The sequence below is a fragment of the Amia ocellicauda genome, chromosome 10, assembly GCF_036373705.1.
Source record: "Amia ocellicauda isolate fAmiCal2 chromosome 10, fAmiCal2.hap1, whole genome shotgun sequence".
Lineage (NCBI taxonomy): Eukaryota > Metazoa > Chordata > Actinopteri > Amiiformes > Amiidae > Amia > Amia ocellicauda.
Genome location: NC_089859.1, coordinates 37,527,702 through 37,549,736, shown reverse-complemented (window position 1 = coordinate 37,549,736; position 22,035 = coordinate 37,527,702). Strand labels below are relative to the sequence as shown.

The window sequence follows — 22,035 nt, the reverse complement described above, 5'->3', positions numbered from 1 at the left end:
CCAAAATAGTCTCTTTCATTTGTGCTACATTAGTGCCGGTTTGTGACGTATTTGTATCGTATCAGTGCAGTTATAGTTTTTTAGATATCCTGGTTTCCAATGTTTGTTTGTGATTTTGTGGTAGGGGTTTAGGCTTAAACCTATACACAATGATGTATTCCTAAACTAGGAAAATGAGACATGGAGATGTGTATGCACTGATGACATGTTTAAGTATTATTAAAGCAAAACATGGCTTGATTGGTGTTGTCAGCAGTCCAAAAACAACTCTCCTGTTGTGCTGTAGGCAGCCAAATAAAGACCCTGTTGTGCAATTGCACTGCAACGTACGAGCAGAATTATATTGAAGCAGGATACACGTTTGAAGCCGGATACGGCCAAAATAGCCTGTGCATTGTACAGCACAAATCATCACAATCGTAGCATAAAGGACAGAGACCACTGTTAAGTGATTAAAATATAATGTGTAATATCTCGAGAACCATGTTGGTACAAACAATTATTTTGTTTGTGCACAAGCCAGCACAAACGTAGCACAAACCAATGCCACCATTTCGGATCGATTTGGAGTTTGATGGGGTGTTGGGTGACGTCATCGCTGATAATTAAAAAAATGAATATCTAAAAAACTGCACTGATGAAAACAAATACGGCACAAACTGGCACAAATGTAGCACAAATGCAAGAGACTATTTTGGTGCGATTTGGACGTTGATGGGGTGCTGAGTGATGTCACTAATTTAAAAAAGTATCGCTTAATAACTCAAGAAATAAAATAGCACAAATGTTTCTCTTAATGGCACAAACCAGCACGAACGTAGCACAAACAAAAGACACTATTTTGGTGCAATTTGGAGGTTGATGGGGTACTGAGTGATGTCACAGCTCATAAAATATAATCTTTAATATCTTGCGAACCATACCAGCACAAACGATGATTTTCACGGCACAAACCAGCACAAATGCAGCACAAACAAATGCATATATTTTGATTCATATTCTGAACACATGGGGTGCCAACTTCACGGAGGTCAGCTGAAGATGTCACAAATTTACCCGCATTAGCCCATCAGCACACAGCCTGCACCTTCCCTTCTTCATGAATGAAGGAAAGTCAGGCCTCCCTCTCCCCAATAATAATAATAATAATAGTATAATTAAACTACTAATTAATAATTATATTGATTATATTGGCATTATCAATTTGCCAACTTGCTTTTTTTTTCTTGAATTCAACTTGACCCAGTCAAATTACTGCCTAACAATAGAATTTGAAAGGTATTATACTTAAATCATGTTAAGAAATATATAAACAAAATACAATTTACCATACTGTCATCCCCACATGGAGCTGAAGCAGCCATGACAGTACCTGTAGTGATCACAGATGTATAGCCTATTCAATAGATCAGGTGTCCCTGATACATATTCAACCAATAATAGCCTACTATTTACTAACAATGCGTAGTTTAAGCTGTTCAAAGTCCTTAAAACTTACTAAGCTTCGCTGCACTGGAGCTCTAAAATGGTGCTGGTGCTGTGACGTCATGTAGTTGATACATGTGTATATGCTGTATACGTAAACTAATGTAAACAAAGTACTGGCAAGTACTAAGATTGTGATAAAATAAACAAAACTAGTATACTATGCTAAGATTCTGCTGAAAAGAAACATGTGCAGTTTTGTTTACATCGCATACTTCCTGGCTTTAGAAATCCAATGCATATCTGTGGAACATGGCCATGGACCAATGGAAAGGACGTTAATATGGTATGTCATCAGCCTAGAGATTTTTTACCCAATCACAGACCGTGACTTTACGGATATCTTGCACAGCTATCCTGGCATGAATATAATTCACTGAAAATTCCGCCTGAGGGCTATCAATGACAAAACGTCATATTGACCTTTGACCTGGGTAAATAAATGGCAATATGGCGGCACCCTCGAGTGTTACTTGACCTGAAAAGTTGACAGAAACTTAAACCATTCAGTTATCCATGCTTTGTTGACATTACCAGCACGATCAAAAGTAATTATTCTATCTGGGTGAAGTGTCTAGCAGCTTTTTGTTTTTGACTACAGGTACCCTTTAAGGCAATGCAAGAATACATTGTAAAAGCATGGTAAAAATGTGATCTTGTAAAAATATGGTATAGATATTGTACAAAATTTAGTAAAAACATGATTAAATCATGGTAAGAAATATGGTAGATACTTCTTAAAAGCATGGTAAAATTGTGTTAAAGTCATAGAAAATATATTATAGGGAATGGAATTGTACTCATTGCATCATTAAGATCAATGGGAAATATGAGGTTTTTGATCAGGTGTATTTACTGGCACGGCAAACCTCCACCCCCTCCCCCTTCTGTGCTGTGGCCCTGAAGCGTTCCAGCAGCCTCTGGCCAACCCATACACCCCCCACCAACTCTCCAAATTATATCAGTTGGCTACTCCCTGCAGTTTCAGACACACCCACCCCCTTCTGAGGCATGGTATGGACATGAGTGAGGGACCCGTTGCAGTGTGCGGCAATCTGAAATCACCACTCTCCTTGAGGAGTGCTCAATGTGTGAAGTACCTCCTCCAGGTCAGCATGAGGGATTCTATTCCCCATACTTCGTAGTGCCCAAGAAAGATGGCAGTTTCCACCCCATCTTGGATCTGAGGTGCCTGAACCACCACTTCAAGGTATTGCACTTCAAGATGCTCAACCTGTGCACCATGTCCCAGGCCATCACATCCCCATTGCACAGGCGTACACAAAGTTTCTCCGCTTCGTCTTCGAGGGCCAAATTTTCAAGTTTGCTGTTCTCCCCTTCAGCCTGTCGCTAGCCCCTGCACTTTCACCAAGTGCATGGACGTCGTGTTAGCCCCCTTCCGCTGTTTCCATCTGATGGAGCTCGAGCTGCCTTGCTGTGTATATAGTTCCTTGGTCACCAGGTCTGTGGCCCACTCTGGCTGTGTGCCATGGAGCAGGGGACCGCTGCTGCTGTCCTCAGCAGAGGGCACTCAAGCTGGCTCTTGTGCCCCGCTGTGTACATAGTTCATTTGTTTAACACAGTAGAGTGCCTCCCCCTTGGGCAGTGCTTCCTTTTTCAGATAGTTGGGGTTGCATTCGCAACCTATATTTTTATTTCTGTTACTGCATATTTGATGAAAAGCCAACATAAACGCCAGAAGGCACTTTTTGTTCTGTACACCCGGTTCTATATGTTTTCCTTTCAAAAACCCTCGTCACAATGAATATGAACTCGCTACACTGAATACAGTATTACTGGAGTAAATCATCTAATTTTGTACTTTATAAACTAAATGACATTTTGACCGCTAATAGCAAATTACAAATCAGACCAGGGTGTATGTCTCAACTTTTAATGTTGTTTAGTTGTTTTGTTAGTACTCAATAGTGTTCTGAAGCAATTTAATAGGCTATTCAGCTTGATGGCCTTAGTGCCCTGGCTGATGGCCTTGTGCCCTGGCAAATTGGGCAGCCCCTTAAGGCCAAGTGGCCATCCCCTAAAATCACGAAATTCTATGCCTACCACCTGCTCTAAGCAGATTTTGTGTGGTGCCATATGCCTTCAATTTTTAATCCGTAACACTCCGCCCTATTTTTCCTGTTATTTTCCTGTTTATTTACAGTGCATCTGGAAAGTATTCACAGCGCTTCACTTTTTCCGCATTTTGTTATGTTACAGCCTTATTCCAAAATGGATTAAATTAATTATTTTCCTCAAAATTCTACAAACAATACCCCATACTGACAACGTGAAAGAAGTTGGTTTGAAATCTTTGCTAATTTATTAAAAATATAAAACAAAAAAAGCACATGTACATAAGTATTCATAGCCTTTGCACAATACTTTGTTGAAGCACCTTTGGCACCAATTACAGCCTCAAGTCTGAGCCTTCGCCCCAGTCTGAGGTCCAGAGCGCTCTGGAGCAGGTTTTCATCAAGGATGACTGTGTACATTGCTGCATTCATCTTTCCCTCGATCCTGAATAGTCTCCCAGTTCCTGCCACTGAAGAACATCCCCACAGCATGATGCTGCCACCACCATGCTTCACTGTACGGATGGTATTGGCCAGGTGATGAGCGGTGCCTGGTTTCCTCGAGACATGAGTTCAATCCGTTTCATCAGACCAGAGAATTTTGTTTCTCATCGTCCGAGAGTCCTTCAGGTGCCTTTTGGCAAACTCCAGGCGGGCTGTCATGTGCCTTTTACTGAGGAGTGGTTCCGTCTGGCCACTCTACCATACAGGCCTGATTGGTGGAGTGCTGCAGAGATGGTTGTTCTTCTGGAAGGTTCTCCTCTCTCCACAGAGACACGCTGGAGCTCTGTCAGAGTGACCATCGGGTTCTTGGTCACCTCCCTGACTAAGGCCCTCTCCCCCGATCGCTCAGTTTGGCTGGGTGGACAGCTCTAGGAAGAGTCCTGGTGCTTCCAAACTTCTTCCATTTACAGATGATGGAGGCCACTGTGCTCATTGGGACCTTCAATGCTGCAGAATGTTTTCTGTACCCTTCCCCAGATCTGTGCCTCGATACAATCCTGTCTCGGCGGTCTACAGACAATTCCTTGGACTTCATGGCTTGGTTTGTGCTCTGATATGCACTGTTAACTGTGGGACCTTATATAGACAGGTGTGTGCCTTTCCAAATCATGTCCAATCAACTGAATTTACCACAGGTGGACTCCAATCAAGTTGTGGAAACATCTCAAGGATGATCAGTGGAAACAGGATGCATCTGAGCTCAATTTTGAGTGTCATGGCAAAGGCTGTGAATACTTATTTACATGTGCTTTTTTGTTTTTTTATTTTTAATACATTTGCAAATATTTCAAACAAACTTCTTTCACATTGTCATTATGGGGTATTGTTTGTAGAATTTTGAGGAAAAAAATGAATTTAATCCATTTTGTAATAAGGCTGTAACATAACAAAATGTGGAAAAAGTGAAGCGCTGTGAATACTTTCCGGATGCACTGTATTATGTGTAGCTCCTTGATAGTTTGTGCTATATGCATGCATCTTATATCAAATTAAAGACAATGTTCTGGCCTTTCATATTATAAAGGGCTAATTGGCTGACCGAATTGGCTATATACCCAAGTAAGACATCGTTTGAAAGCTCACAGTCTCTAGTTTGATGATTCACATCTGCACATTTTGTTGTTTTGAAAAAAATACAACTTATTTCTTGGATCGCGGATTATCTGAAAAGGGAAAGGGAATGATTGGCTTCACTGTGCTCCAGGGTATATTTCATTTATTTGAAATCTTTTTATATCCATCCCCTGATCTGTGCCTTTCCACAACCTTGAGTTGTTTTGAAAGCTCTTTGGTCTTCATGGTAGTATTTCTGCCTTGAAAGCACTACCCATCCATGGGACCTTACAGAGACAGGTGTATTTACTCTGAAATCATGTGAATCACTTTTATTGCACACAGATAGAATCCATTCAACTTATTGTATGAATTCTGAGTGCAAGTTGTTGCAAGCAAGCTTATTTAGAAGCGTCATAGCAGTGATGATGAATACTTATATTATGAAGAGTTTACAGATTTTAATTGATTTACCCACCCCACTCCCAATTTGTGCAGACAATGAAAGTGTGGAGGAGGTTGTGTAAAGCAGGGGGGAAACATTTAAATGTTCAGGATGTAACACAAAAAAATTGAAAAGGTCCAAGGGTGCGAATATTTCCTATAGCCACTGTAGATAGATAGATATATAGATACATTACTTCTGATGTATTATTAAATATTCTCAAATTAAACAACTAGTACCAACTATAAAATTACTATGATTCTCTGTCCTCCAGTCACATGTATGTGAATGCCAACTAAGGTGTCCCAGCATATATTCAAAGAAAGGTATTTCAGTGTCCTTATGGAATAGTCTAGGTTGAAGGCAGCTTATATTCTCTGAGCCATGGAAAGAGTAAAACATAATACATATATTTTTAATTGCATTTCATGGAGCTGCCTGCTCAATTATTTTGTGAGGGAATACCTCAGCAGCTTCCAAGGCCTCAGTTTCTGCCAGCGTGGCTTCGTATACAGTTCACCTTTTTTCCTATTGTTGTACTTGTTGGCGCTTGACAAATTATCTTGGCCTGCAACCGAGGCTGAAAAATATCTCCACGGCCCCACAGCTGCTGGAGGTCATTAAATCATTTTGGAGCAGTAAAGTTAACTTGACACCAAGTGAAAACACATTCTGGAAGCCTTGTCAGCCAACCATTGCTGAAGGATGCATCAAGCTTTTCCACTCCAGCCTGTCTTGCTGTGTTATGCTAATATTGATTTAGCATTGTCCAAGTTCTGTTTTTGTTTCTTTCACAATGTAATATTTATTTTTTATTTAGAAACAAATGTTTGCCTTTTCTACATTATATAAATTACAATGTATTTTTGTTTGTTTGTTTTCATCTGTACTGTAAAGAGGTAACACTTTATAATAAGGTGCTGTGACTCCTCATGAATTAATATATGAATACCACAGGAGTAACATATCGATACATCTTGAACATCATCATCTTGAGTTCAGAACCTGCACATACCCTAACCCTAAAACCTAACCATAACCCTGTAATACATGTGATACATGAAGTGCATGACATATGGATGTGTTTATGCTCTATATTTGAAAATGTTGGGAATGTTACAATAATTTGCCACATGCAGCAGTTTTTGAACTTAGCAACTTAGACTTGTTGTGTACCTTATGCATTTGTAACAATCATGGATTTTTAAAACTAATTAAAGTTGTTTATAAGCAACGTAGTTATACAAAAGAATGTCCCTACAGAATACAGTGAGAAAATCACATTTATGTTTAAGTTATAACAGAACAATTAAATTAATATATTAATGTATTCATGTTAGAGTGGCTTGTTGTGTTCTATGACAAAACTCCTGTCATAGTAGTTAGTAATTGGAGAAACAATTAATTTATTTATTTAGTGCATCTCAAGACTAACAGTACCCAATGTTCTCTGATATGCACATTTCCTTTCTGCTTGCATTCCACCCACAGGCTGTGGGGTTCCACATTTACAGGAAGCTACCTCAGAGAGTATGCTAGTAGATTATCACACAATTTGCACAAAATACATTGAGATGAAGAGGGAAAAAAACAAAACAGGCCTTGTGTACATTGACATTGACAATTCAATCAGTGGAATGGAATATGATAACCTAAATGGTAGCGCCCTTCCTTCTGATGATTTCAAGATATGTGTGGGTGGTAGTAAATTGTCCATAAAGCATTTATGCCGAAATTGAGAGCAGATTTGATATTGTGGGGAAACAAAACGAAAAACATCTCAGGAAATTAAATTTTCTCCGATAAAACTTCATGGTGAAAAATACATTTCAAATATATGTTTTTATGTTTCAGCAGTACACTCAATTGGTTTAAAAAAGTTTAAATTAATAATATTATTATTATGAATAATAGCATTATTATTATTATTATTATTATTATTATTATTATTATTATTATTATTATTATTATCTTTTGCTTGGTTGTTAAGTGTGTTTAATATTAAAAGGTATTGCTTTTCCTTATTACAAAGGTTATTATATGAAACATACATTGTATGAACCATTATCCAACTAGCCTACAAAATGAGAGACAACTAAATTAATGACACAAAATGTCCTTAAATTGTAACCTCAAACGTGAAGTGTTTTCCTGTTTTGAAATCTCTCAGTTTGAACTGTTTTTCTATACTATTCCAGCTTCTTACAGCTCATCATGGATTGATTATAGAAAGGCTGAGAGAAGGACAATGGCTGGAAATGGATGTTTATAAAGACCAGTTTCCAGAATAGGGTTCACACTTTGGAAACACAGATATAGGAAATACAATTCAGGTGGGCATTTTTCCGTTTGTACAGTCTGGACTTCCACCATATCCAGTGTGGTATGAATGTAAAATGGCAGTTCAGGAAGTACATTTATCTTATGTTATGCATTTGCCCCTGTGAACCTGTCCACTATTACGTATAACTCACTGATTAAATGTTCTTTTAACTGTTACTTTTTACTTTTAAAATGTTTACATTTAAAAGTTAAAATTTGCTTGTGATAATCCAGGAATTAAACTTGGATCTCTACTCAGGGCAGCAATGTCCTTCATATAAAATGGTGACCTTGAACCTGCATTCTGTTGCCTAGAGGGAGACAATGATGAATACATATACACTCTTAAAAGCTTTTTGTAGGTTGCTATTATTTAATGTATCATATTATAATGTACATTCCTCTGACTTAAGCAGTAGGCTGCACTTGATTGTTTTTTAATGCTACAGGAAAGCAACTCTAGTGGGCAGTGAACTGTCAGCTCTTTCTTGCATGTGAAAAGTAGAACTCTAAGTCTGTTGGAAAGTGAAAAGGTAGTTGTGACTCAACTGTCAGATGTATGCACTGACATTACTGATTTGTTGGTGTACAGTTTCTGCCAAAAAACGCAACTGCCACAGAGTCGTTGTTACACTTGTAATGGTAAACCATGTTAATTATGTAAACTTGAAATTGAAAAATGTTATGCAATTAACTTAAGTATAAATAGGATGTGCCCTAATTGACAACATGCCCCATCATGAAAACAATGAGTTGAAACGCATCAAGTGTATGTGTGTAATTGGATCAAAATGAGTTTTACTTCTTTTGAAGTTTGTTTCTTAAAAAAATACATCTTTAAAAAAAAAAAAATTCTAAATAGTGTGGATCATTAGGAATAAGTGCAAAGTTTCTCCACAATCTCTTCTGGGATGAAGTGAGTTGGGAGACATGACTACCTTTTTCAATAGACATTGCCTTATATTGGTCAGCACCTTTGTGAACCAACAAGCATTGCAGCGAACTAAATATTTTAATTTTTTGTTTAAGAATATATATATATAGTATATATACTGTATATATAACTAGGTCTGGATTTCTTTAGATGAAGTGTATGTTTAAAATGAAAACATTGGGGATGAGATGTTCATTTCAAATCTATGTTCAACAAATTAGAAAGGTGTGTGTATTTTTTCAAAGAGCAGGATCAAGAAGGAGCTGCTAGAAGTTGTGCCTTTATTGGTAATACAACACTAACTGTGTCATTCAGTGACTAGAACTCCCAGATCAGAATCCACTCCTTTAAAAAATATAAAGAAGGTATTATCTCTGTACACAAATATTTGTGTCTGCAATTCTGGGTATAATTTATAGTTTCACAACAGCTGCAAATTTGATACATTGAAAAAAATCGCCCTTCTTGTGGAATGTGGACAGGAAAAAAAAAAATTAATAAGGAGGCTGTTTCCTAGTGAAGGCAAAGTTGAGTGTCATTGTACACGTTAGGTCTGTTGTTTCTTTTGGATGCATAGAAGTGGTAGTCACCAAGAGAAATGGGTGCTGGAGGTAGGAAAATTATCCTATGGTAGAGTGTGACAGTTACTGGGAAGAACACTATTCATCACCGGCAGTCTAAGGCATCGAGGAGAGAGGATCATATTTTATTAAAGCCTGCTATTTGTTGTCAGTCAGAGGCACTTTCCAAAGATAGAATAGCCCATGGTTCTTTGTGATTACAGATAAAAATAAGTTTGGGGTTTAAACAGATCAGAGACATTCAAGGTAATAAAAGATACATCTATTTTTTGTTGATGATTTATTTGTTTTTATTTTCAGCAGAGGAACCTGCTTGGTTCAATTTTCCATTGCTTCATTGTTTTGTTTTGTTTGTCAATGCTCAACCTTGTGCTGTTGAAGAATACAATTTTTATTTTATTTTTATTTTTGTAATACAACATAATAAGCACTGCAGGCCATTGCAAAATGAACAGGTAAAAAACTGAAATAATTAATAAAAGATGACATAAGAACCTTTTTAATTTTGATAAAAAATAATAATCTGTTAAGCAGTGTATCTTGACAACTAAAATGTTTTTGCTCCAGTGCAACATTCACTTAAAATATTAGCCAAATAATTGCTGAAGTATTTTCTTTGTAATTTTCTTTCCCTTTTCCATACCCATGTTGTCTTTCTACACCTTTAAACAGATACCTGTAAACTGATGTCCCTTAACTCTAAACTGAAGTATTGGTACAGCACAGTACAGAAATAATTTCCTTGGCCTGTAGCATGCAAAACAAAATCCACATCAGATCAATCTTTCTGTGGTGCAACACAGTAACTCTTCAGAGAGATATTCTGATGAAAATGCTTTATTTAAAAAAAATGTATATAGGAATAGAAGTTATTTAATATTGCAATGCAGGAAAATAAATACATACAATACAGTAAATACAGCTACAAGAGTCCAGTTTAATAAGTATATGACATTGCTGTTACACTTACTAAAGCATATTTGGAAAAATCTAAATTAATGAGTGCTTTGGGACTGGCTGATGGTTGTCACAATATTACTTGTAGTTTCTATGCACCTGATAACCAGCATCCATATAATTTCAAATTTTGTTTGCAGTAAAGTAAAAATTGCAAGGTTAGTACTTGTAGAAGACAGATTTAGAGGAAATCAGTTTGCTTCTAGAAGTGGTGTTGGTGGATCTGACTTTCTCTCCAAATTAACCCCCAATGTGATGACGAGGGGCCTTGTGCTGTAAGAGGTACCTTCTTATGAAAAACATTTAAATCTTTGCATTATTCACAAGTGTAAAGGCATTGCTTTTTTTTTTTTTACATTCTTTTTATGTTTTTGTGTTCATAAAGTGTTATGCCAAATGTTATGCCATGCTAGGACCTGGGGAAGAAGTGAGGAAGAGAGCACATTGATTACAGTCCAGGACTTTGCTTTTGGATATTCGGACTGAACTTGGATTATGGACTGGATAGTTTGCTGTATTGTCTTTGTTTGTTGTTTTTATTAGTTATATGTTTAGCAAGGGACCTGTGTGATACATGTAGTTTAGGCTTGAGAGGAGCTGGGGTTTTGTTTACCTTTTCAGTATGTCTATTTTGGTTTCAAGCACTTTCTGTAAATAAACCTGCATTTTTAGCCCCTACAATCCCCTACACTGCCACACAAAGTATGTTGAATCTGATGTGCTGTCAGTTTTAATTCAGAAAACACCACACCGTAATATAGTACTGTACTCTATTATAAGTTTAGATCAAATGTGTGAAAACTTGTTGTTACTTAATGGCATTTTACATTTTTTTGTTTACATTCATTCCATCATCTCACAAGAAAAGCTAAACAATAAAATCTGTCTTTAAGGCTAGCAAAAGAGATTTTTTTTTCCGGTCTCAATAAAATAAAATTCCAACAGGTTGTTGTGTAACTGAAGAAGAATGCAAAATAAGGATACTGTTTGACCCCTTTCCTTGTTCTAGTCATTTGCAAAGAATGCTTTTCACAAACATTTTCAGGGGTTGCTGATTCACAATCAGCAATGTGTCATTTTTATTGCTTAAAACTACCTGTGGACTAATGCTGTGCTGTTTATGGTAGCTTTGAACTTACTCTACCTGATACTGTAACACTCCATACTACAAGTCAGTACTGTGGCATTAGGGTTAGGGCTCTGATTCATAACTGGAAGGTTGTGGGTTCAAATCCCAGGTGGGGGAGTGCTGTTGTACCATTGAGCAAGCAAATGTAAGGCACCCTGGGTAAGAGTGTCTGCTAAATGACAAATAATGTAATGTAATGTACTATTGTTGTTATTTACCATGAACTTAACTGAATATGATAAAGATAAATAAGTAAGACTGGAGTACAAAATTAATCTGGTAGGATTTGCTTCACTTTTCTTCATACAATAAATAGGTGTTTCTTTAGTTTTGCTTTCACAGTTATGTTATAGTTTGAAAATCACTTAAAATGTGAATAGACCATAACTTTTGTGTCTGAGCTGTACAGTAAATAAAAAATGTATAGAAAACTGATTTTAATTTTAACACATTGTAATGTGTCGTTAGAGTTCTCCAACTTGCTCTGACAAATTAAACAATAAAATATTGAAAAGATTGATAATAAAATATATAATGAATAATACACTTAATAACACCATTAGCAAGTTATAAATAGGCTTGTCTCAATCTTTTGTGGTCTAACAGTTTGCCACATCCTGTTTCAGTGGCTTGCTATATTTAAAGGGTAGAATGCCCTTATCACAAGACTCAGAAGGTAGTCAAATTACTACCTATGGAACTTACTAGAGTGTGCATGTTTTGTTTTTGTTTTTTTCTTCAATTTTATTTTTGTGTCAGTGGAAAAGTTGAAGGTGAAAATGGAAAGTATTAGTTGATAAAGAAAAACACTGTGGTTGATATGTAGGTGTCAATGTTCAAAGCCAGAAAAAAGGAGCAAATTTACCATGACTCATAAACAATAGTGGTTACACAGCTTCTCTGTTTAAAAAACATTTTTCTCTCTTTTTTTTTTTTTCAAACATCCTGCCATTTTCCAAAGTCAAATTATACAGGTAATACATACTATAGTGTTATTCAAGTAAGGCTTAAATTAAATAAGACAAATAAAATAGTTGGAGCATCTGTTTTTATAGCATAGTGCTTCTAAAAATAATTATTTGAAGAACATAAATTCTGGTTTGGCCTTAGGCACTTACAGGTATGGAAGACATTGTTCTTGGCTCCCGTGATTTTTTTCCACTGGGAGTTGCACATTGCGTCACCCAGGAAGAGATTGCTGAAGTGGAATTCATTTTTTCTGTATTACCGGTGCTACAGAGGGTAGTTGTTCATATGTTTTACAGATCATGTTGTGGTTTTGCTTTTCATACTACTTAGAAAGCAGCACAAAACTTATTGAGACACTTTAAGAAAGGGACATCTAACAACAGTGAATAGTAAGTAAGTAAGTGTTATTGTTTGTTTTTCAAAAAAATACCCTTAAGGGGAAATTTCTTTGAGATCACCCAGTATAAATGTGCCTGTCACAGTGTATGTTTAGAAATATGTGTAATATAACCTTTAAATTGAATTCAGCAAGTGAAGATGGTAGATATTTTGAAGACATAAATTATACTATTTTTCCCAAAGCAATTTTACTGCTGAGATCATTAGTTTTATTTTGAAGACACACATGATTAGAAGGAGGCATATTGTGAGCATTTATGCTAAATATTTTCCCTTTATTTGCAAACTCTCTTAAAAACATGTTTATATATATATATATATACACTCACCTAAAGGATTATTAGGAACACCATACTAATACTGTGTTTGAACCCCTTTCGCCTTCAGAACTGCCTTAATTCTACGTGGCATTGATTCAACAAGGTGCTGAAAGCATTCTTTAGAAATGTTGGCCCATATTGATAGGATAGCATCTTGCAGTTGATGGAGATTTGTGGGATGCACATCCAGGGCACGAAGCTCCCTTTCCACCACATCCCAAAGATGTTCTATTGGGTTGAGATCTGGTGACTGTGGGGGCCAGTTTAGTACAGTGAACTCATTGTCATGTTCAAGAAACCAATTTGAAATGATTGGACCTTTGTGACATGGTGCATTATCCTGCTGGAAGTAGCCATCAGAGGATGGGTACATGGTGGTCATAAAGGGATGGACATGGTCAGAAACAATGCTCAGGTAGGCCGTGGCATTTAAACGATGCCCAATTGGCACTAAGGGGACTAAAGTGTGCCAAGAAAACATCCTGCACACCATTACACCACCACCACCAGCCTGCACAGTGGTAACAAGGCATGATGGATACATGTTCTCATTCTGTTTACGCCAAATTCTGACTCTACCATCTGAATGTCTCAACAGAAATCGAGACTCATCAGACCAGGCAACATTTTTCCAGTCTTCAACTGTCCAATTTTGGTGAGCTTGTGCAAATTGTAGCCTCTTTTTCCTATTTGTAGTGGAGATGAGTGGTACCCGGTGGGGTCTTCTGCTGTTGTAGCCCATCCGCCTCAAGGTTGTACGTGTTGTGGCTTCACAAATGCTTTGCTGCATACCTCGGTTGTAACGAGTGGTTATTTCAGTCAAAGTTGCTCTTCTATCAGCTTGAATCAGTCGGCCCATTCTCCTCTGACCTCTAGAATCAACAAGGCATTTTCGCCCACAGGACTGCCGCATACTGGATGTTTTTCCCTTTTCACACCATTCTTTGTAAACCCTAGAAATGGTTGTGCGTGAAAATCCCAGTAACTGAGCAGATTGTGAAATACTCAGACCGGCCCGTCTGGCACCAACAACCATGCCACGCTCAAAATTGCTTAAATCACCTTTCTTTCCCATTCAGACATTCAGTTTGGAGTTCAGGAGATTGTCTTGACCAGGACCACACCCCTAAATGCATTGAAGCAACTGCCATATGATTGGTTGGTTAGATAATTGCATTAATGAGAAATTGAACAGGTGTTCCTAATAATCCTTTAGGTGAGTGTATATATATATATAATCTGTACACACACACATTACATATATATATATATATATATATATATATAGAAGAGAGAGAGAGAGAGAGAGAGAGAGAGAGAGAGATAGAGAGGGAGAGGCAGAGGCAGAGGCAGAGGCATTTGCTTTCTTTAAAACTACAAAACTCTTAGGCAAACAATTATGTTGCCGTGTAATTATTATTTTAAAGGTGTGGTGTGCTTGTTTGTTTCTTAATCAGCACAATACCTTTAAATAATACAGGCCTAGTTGAGGGTATTGATTTGGTCTGTGCCATACTTTTATCATTAAATAATAATTATGCAGCATGGAAGCTCAACCCATCTCAACCCATCTACCAGCTGCACATTTTAACTTCAATATTTGATAGTGGCTTTTTGTTTGACAGAGGGTTCGATCGTATGGTTGGAAACAGTGTTTTTAAATTGTGATGGACAAGTAGGTCAGGTCAACTGATCTATATCATAGTTTTACTATATTAGTTTATCTCTGTACAACACTGTAGATTTTTATGTTCCATTTTAACATGTAAATATAGGCATTATAAGAATCTTGGGAAACCTAACTAAAATAGAGCTTAGAAAATAATAATCACCTTCAGTTACTTATTTATGTTAGCATTTGTTCACCATGTCCAAAGAAGTCTGAGAATATTTTGTCAGCATATTAATGCAAACATTTCTCATTCCCCATTGTTAATAATCACAAATGCACATACTCTAAGCTTTCTGTCACACAACTAGTGCAGTGTGTCCTTGTTTATCCTTGTGCATTCTGTTACAAACTAATTTAGGTAGGTGACTTATAGCACTACCACTTGTTGTTATTGCTTATGATGTAAGTAATTTAAGTAAGCAGCCTGAGTGTGATGTATTTTGGCTTATTACCAATAATCACTCACAATGTGCTTTCCTGAGGATATTGCAACAGCAATATATCTCTTCATATATGATAATACCATCTCCATACTAAACTGTAGCAACATTCTGACAGTTTTTCACAGTTGCCACTAAAAGGTTCAGACATTGTTTCATGAACCCATAACATGTTTGGGTCACAAAAGGGAGCTCTGAAACTGAGCAAATGCTATATTTTAACCTTATCAAACTTTGAAAGACAACATTTAGAAAAGAATAGACCTAAGCAATTAATTAGTTAATGAAAAGGTTCAGTCAGTCTACCATATGAATAGCTCAGTTGGAACAAAAACTAGGCAAAAGGCAAAAGGTTTCTCTAAAATCAGGATTAGAAAACACTGGTTTACTTGTTTCTGGGATGCATAAGCAGATGGTGGTGTGGTGCATAGCTCACAGAGAAAGTTGCTTCCTGCTCTGGCTCCATAAAGCTGACTGCATTCATACTGAGGATTCTAGATGAACTTCTGAGACAAGAGTCTGCCTTGAATGTGATATCTGCCTTTTATCAGAAGGACCAAACATGTTTGTTTAACTCCAGCTGGTCCTTGCCATGTTCAGTAATTTCCTTTTCTTCTCTGCCAAAGAACACAGCTGATAAAATGACATGGCTGTGAGTGTGGGAACATTGTGGAGTTGACCTTTTGCAGGAAAAAGGGAAAGACAAGAGTGTGATGCATCTCTAAGAAGAATACCAGCCATGGACATTCTCACTCCCTTAAAATGTATTTGTTGCAAATTAGGAGGTCTCTTTTTGCAGTGCCTACATGCATAAAAAAATTATAAAATAATATAACCTTAAGTCATTTTAAAAGTGCATGTAAAAGTACAACATTATTTGAACAACAATAATACATTTGAAGGGAATTCATTTGTAATAAATGCATGCAGGTTGTTATTTGGTCTCAATTACCAAAAAATGAAATTGAACTGCAGCAACTTCTTCCATGTACATTATTTATTACAAACATTTGTGTGTTGGCATGCATGTGTACACACAATGGGGTGGGTCTGTCCAGATTTTACCTGGTTTGTTTCAGACCACATTTGTTTTTTTGCATCACAACCTGTCAGTTGTAATTTTTTTTTTCTTTCTCATGTTTGTCTTTTTTACAGTTAATGAAATAATAAGGAATGACCTATCCAGCATTTCTGTCCAAGGCCATGCATAGCTGTATGCTCTACATCTACAGGACTCTTCCTGCAGTGAAACTGGACAAAGGAAGGAAAGGAAATGTTTTATACCACATTTGCAATGATGACAAGGGACTGATGCCCCCAACACAAACACACCTACCCCCACCCCTCAAAACTCCAACCTCTATGGAACTAAGACTATACATTGTAACCACCACAATCTAGCATATAATGTGACTGTGGACAAGATATTATGTTAAATATTACTTTTTTATTGTGATTGAATGTCAAAAAAGTCTTTCCTCCAAGATGAAGCAACAATACCCTTTGCCTTAAAAGGATGATCTTCCAAAGACCAAGAACTTTATTTTTAATTTTTTTAAATATATTTTTTTATTTTGTTTAGCTTTTTTTAACATAAGAACGGTCGCTGACTGACTTTGCGTGGCTACAATTTTGCACCAAAGTCGACACTGCCAGGGATGTGCCTTATACCACGACCAACCCAAGATGCAAGTCTTATAGGTTTTTATTATGAGAAGTTTACATAAAGAAAAAGCTGGAAGCAAATTGTAAGAATTTTACTTATGTTGCCGTTAGTCATCTACCCTGTGATTCAAAGTATATAAAAATGTTAAAGTTTAATTTATACATACTAAACTTAATGTATGCTTTAACCCTTAGTGCAAAGTGTTAGTTATTGTGCGTTTCTTTGGTTTTACTCCTTCTTAATAATGAAATAGTCTACCTTGCCACGCAGTACACTACAAATCCCAATCCCTTTGAGACACAAGATAGTTTTTTTAGATAGTTTACTAGATAGTTCAGGAACTAAAACAACAGAAAGGCCCAGAAGTGACACATTAGAGAAATTAAATAACCGTGTAAACGTAAGCCACACAGAGGAAGTCATAAAGCATCTGTTTTCACCGTTCCTGGACTCATGCTACTGTCTGATATCAAAAAACGACTTTGTTATTTCAACCAATTTTAGTGTAACTTGAAGATATTTTTACTATTTCTGGTTTGATTAACTGTTTCCCTTATTATTATTATTATTCCCTCTGCTAGTGTCAAACATATGAACACATGCTTTTTGAACAAGATTACATATGTAACGGGGCTCATATGGTATATGAGCACGTTACAAGTGACATAAACCCTCAGTAAAATCAGTACAGTGTTAAGGCTTCCGTGGCGGGAGACCCGGTCTTTTGGCATAGCAGAATTAACACTCTACTGGGTGGAGCTGCTATGGTGCAAAGGGCTTGGAGGGCTCGGAGGGGCAGCTATGGTGCAGGGATCTCTGACCGCACAGGCTACATATATTTATTTAAATAGATTGCAAAATAGAGGAATTATTGAGGATATTTCCCATTTCCATTCCATAAATAAATAGATACACTACCGGTCAAAAGTTTTAGAACACCACCATTTTTCTAGTTTGTATTGAAATTGAAAGTCCAGTGAATCCCTGAAATGGTAAATGGTACAAAGGTAAGCATTAAACGGTAAACTGCCAGAGGTTAAAAATAAGGTTACCAAAAACTGAAGAATAATGTACATTTCAGAGTTATATACTGTGTTACTACACCCTCTTAAGCATTATTTGGCAGTGTTACACACATAGCTCCTGTGCATAGAAGTTACACTGTATTACTACAATGTGCACATCATTTGAAACCTTATTCTTTTGGCTACCAGCGCATTTTGTTCTCAAACACATCCGATTTACAGTTTCCGTGTTGTCCGCCGTCATTCAGAGCCCTGGAGGTAAACGCGTAGGCTGCTGTCTCATTCAGATGGTCACAGATCACTCAGTTTTGATCAAATTTCTATGCAAATTTCTATGCTATGATTAATCCAGTATATATTAATTGATAAGAAAGTTTACAAACGAGAGGAGGTCATTTGACCCATTGTGCTCGTTTGGTGTCCATTAATAACTAAGTGATCCTAGGATACTATCCAGTCAATTTTTAAATGTTCCCAAATTTTCAGCTTCAACCAGATCGCTGGGTAGTTTGTTCCAGATTGTGACATCTCTCTGTGTGAAGATATGTCTCCTGTTTTCCATCTTGAATGCCTAGAAGCCCAATTTCCATTTCTGTCCCCGGGTCCGTGTGTCCCTGCTGTTCTGGAAAAGCTCCTCTGGTTTGATGTGGTCGATGCCTTTCATGATTTTGAAGACTTAAATCAAGTCCCCACATAGTCTCCTCTGTTCCAGGGTGAAAAGGTTCAGTTCCCTCAGTCTCTCCAAGTAGGACATTCCCTGTCCATTCCCAAACCTCAAATATGTCTGGTTGCTCTCCTCTGAACTGCCTATAGAGCAGTTGTTGTTGTTATAGAGCAGTATATCTTTCTTGAAGTGTGGAGCCCAAAACTGTACACAGTATTCCACTAACTAGTGCATTGTACTGTCTTAAAATTACTTCCCTTGTTCTAAATTCTACTCTTTTGACGATATACCCTAACATTCTGTTTACCTTTTTTATTGCTTCCCCATATTGTTTGGATGGAGAAAGTGAGGAGTCCACATAGACTCCTACGTCTTTTTCATGCGATACTTCATCTAGTTCTATTCCTCCCATAGTGTAATTATAGTGGACAGTCGTATTGCCTGCATGTAATACCTTGTACTTGTCCACATTGAATTTAATCTGCCAGGTGTCGGCCCACAACTTAATATTATCCAAGTCCCTTTGAATAACTTGTGCTGCTGAGATTGTATCTGCTGAGCCACCTATTATAGTATCATCTGCAAATTTGACAAGTTTGCTAACTATCCCAGAGTCCAGATCATTAATATTGATTAGAAAAAGGAAAGGCCCTAGTATTGATCCCTGTGGAACTCCACTAACAACCTCAATCCAGTTAGAAGCAACTCCTCTTATCGACACCTTCTGTTTCCTATACATCAACCAGTTCATAATCCATCTACTTACATTACCCTGAATACCTACAGCTTCCAATTTGAGGATCAGTCTTTGGTGTAGAACCTTGTCAAAAGCTATTTGAAAATCTAAGTATATAATATCATATGTTCAAAAAATTCTAATAAATTAGTAAGACATGATCTGCCTTAATAAGGTTTTCATTAAGATGCTGCTCTATTTTCTGTCTAATAATTTTTACCAACACTTTACAAGTAATGCAGGTGAGACTGATTGGTCTGTAATTTCCTGGCTCCGTTTTGTCCCCTTTCTTTTGGATTGGAATGACATCCCTTTTTGTATGTGCTATACAACATTTTCTTTCTCTTGATATTTTTTTGCATACTTCTATTAAACCATTTTGGCCAATGTTTTTTGGTCCTCAATTTGCTATGTTTTGGTACAACTTTCTCCTGAGCCTCAAGTAGTATATTCTTAAAATATAACCATCTGTTTTCAACTGAATCTGTATCTAGTGTGCTCCAGTCTAACTCTTCCAAGTGCCGCCTCATACCTTCAAGGTTTGCTTTTCTAAAATTGTAGATCATTGTTTTAGACTTGCTCCTTGTTTTTTGAAAGTATACCTCAAAGCTAACCATATTGTTATCACAGTATGCCATTGGTTCTCTAACTAGTGTCCCTCTAACTCTATCTTGGTCATTTGAAAAGATCAAGCCAATGCATGTGCTCTGATGTTCTATCAAACACAGAGAAGTTCAATCCAATTATGTAAAAATAGTTATGTATTAGTACACTGTAATCAGAGTTTTCCATCTTGACATTTTGAGCCTCTACCGGTGTGTGTTGCTTCTACCAAAACATGGATGGTCTTGTTTTGATCAGTAGACTGTCTGGTTCCAGAATATGTCATAATTGTCAATATTTTCTGAGATATTGTATTCCTACTCAGACCAAGTATGCCCCCACCCCCCCACCCCCATTTAAACACTTGGCAAACAACACAACAGTGTAGAGTACACATGGGATTAAAGAGAAGCACACGGATTTGGTGCCCTGGGTACCTGAGGGGTTTGTCATCTTAAGGGGTTAAATGTTGTTAAACAAAATTATTCCATGATTTATTTTTAATCTCCAATTGTTTATTTGTTCTATGCTCTAATATCAGAGTACACTGAGACATTAAACTGCGTACATTTCAATAAAAACTGTTAAAATTGAGGTGTTCTAAAACCTTTGACCGGTAGTGTATATAGATACCTAAATAAATAAATAGAACATGTTATGTTTATGTTTAAATGTTTTTCTGTTCCTCGTCTATATTCTTCAATACTGGGTTATAAATAGTAGTGAAATATTAGTGTACTTGCCTGTAGGATGAAATAAAAAGAGAAATCAATATGTTCAGGGCTTAATGCATAATCCCTTTTTCAAGACTAAATGCAAATATGTGTGCATGTAAATACATAGTTTAAATATGTAATTCACATATCGCAGCCTCCTTGAGAGAAGAAAAATACTGAAGCAGACAATAATAGAACTCTGGATACCAAAGGGTTAGGGTTAGATTTTGTTGAATTATGGCTCAAGCTATAAACATTGCCTGTATTAGATGATAGCAATAGTTAGGTATGATTCTTAAATCTTTAAGAATGTACACACTTTAGATAGTAAATGCAAACATTGTGCGGATTTCTGTATTTTAATTACCACAGTGTGTCAGTAGATTAAGGAGTACTGACAAGAAAAAGTTAACTTCTAGATCTTTTTACTGGGTGATGATTATGGATCTTGCACAAAATCTTTATTTTTTATTTTTCTTTTAAATCAACTGTTGTACATTTATAAATGTCTAGCTTCCTAAAGCATGTGATAATTATGCATATTATAGCTTAGCTTAATATAACATTAGAGGCTTATTATATACTATAGAATAAGATTCTCACTTGTAGTGTTTGTTTTAGCATGATTTAATACATATATATATATATATATATATATATATATATATATATATATATATATATATATATAATTATGTATTGTGCCTTATCCATTAATGTCTCAAATAGATAAGATTGTAACTTACTAACTCATGCCATGCCAGGCACACAGTGAAATGTGTTTCCTTTGAAATATTAATTATTTATGGGAATTTAAAAGGGTGTTTATGCATACATATTGTGTCTTTAAAAAATATTTGAAAATAAAAGCCATATTGGTAATATTTGTACATCACTGTGAATACAAGGATATAATATGGCTAAAGACTAGTGAGTAAGCATTTTACCAAGCAAACTACAGTTTGTGTTAATCCTAGCTGTTTTATATTGCAGACTTTGCTACATTATATAATCCATTAACACTTTATTTGTTTCATAAATATTTAGCTTACGGCACACAAATCCACAGTAATGCTATCTTCCACATTCTGAGGCAGATGACACAATATTCTGAAGTAGCATGCACATTTTCTTGAACCAGGACATAAATCTTTCCATGCAAAACTAGTTGTTAATTGAAACCATTACCCAAAACCTACTCTGTATGGTGCATGATGAATTTTATTTATGCTTTTTCACCAATTTACTATATGGCTATAATTTAGTCAGGTGTATTTCAATAGCTTTAGAAAAATCAAATATGTTTGGGATCTTTTGATCCACTGTTTGGTATATATAGA

The 22,035-nt window shown here is 36.5% G+C and overlaps 1 protein-coding gene across 3 annotated transcripts in view; it reads left to right on the top strand.

The window, feature by feature from the left end:
- The window catches only part of nfatc1 (nuclear factor of activated T cells 1), a 155,918-nt gene extending 134,615 nt beyond the window's left edge, over window positions 1-21,303 (top strand). For all 3 annotated transcript variants that reach the window (XM_066716054.1, XM_066716052.1, XM_066716053.1), the window contains one exon: window positions 16,441-21,303. In XM_066716054.1, the coding sequence (XP_066572151.1) occupies window positions 16,441-16,496 (56 nt within the window). In that variant the 3' untranslated portion in view covers window positions 16,497-21,303. The remainder of the gene's footprint in view (window positions 1-16,440) is intronic.
- Window positions 21,304-22,035: the final 732 nt, after the last annotated feature.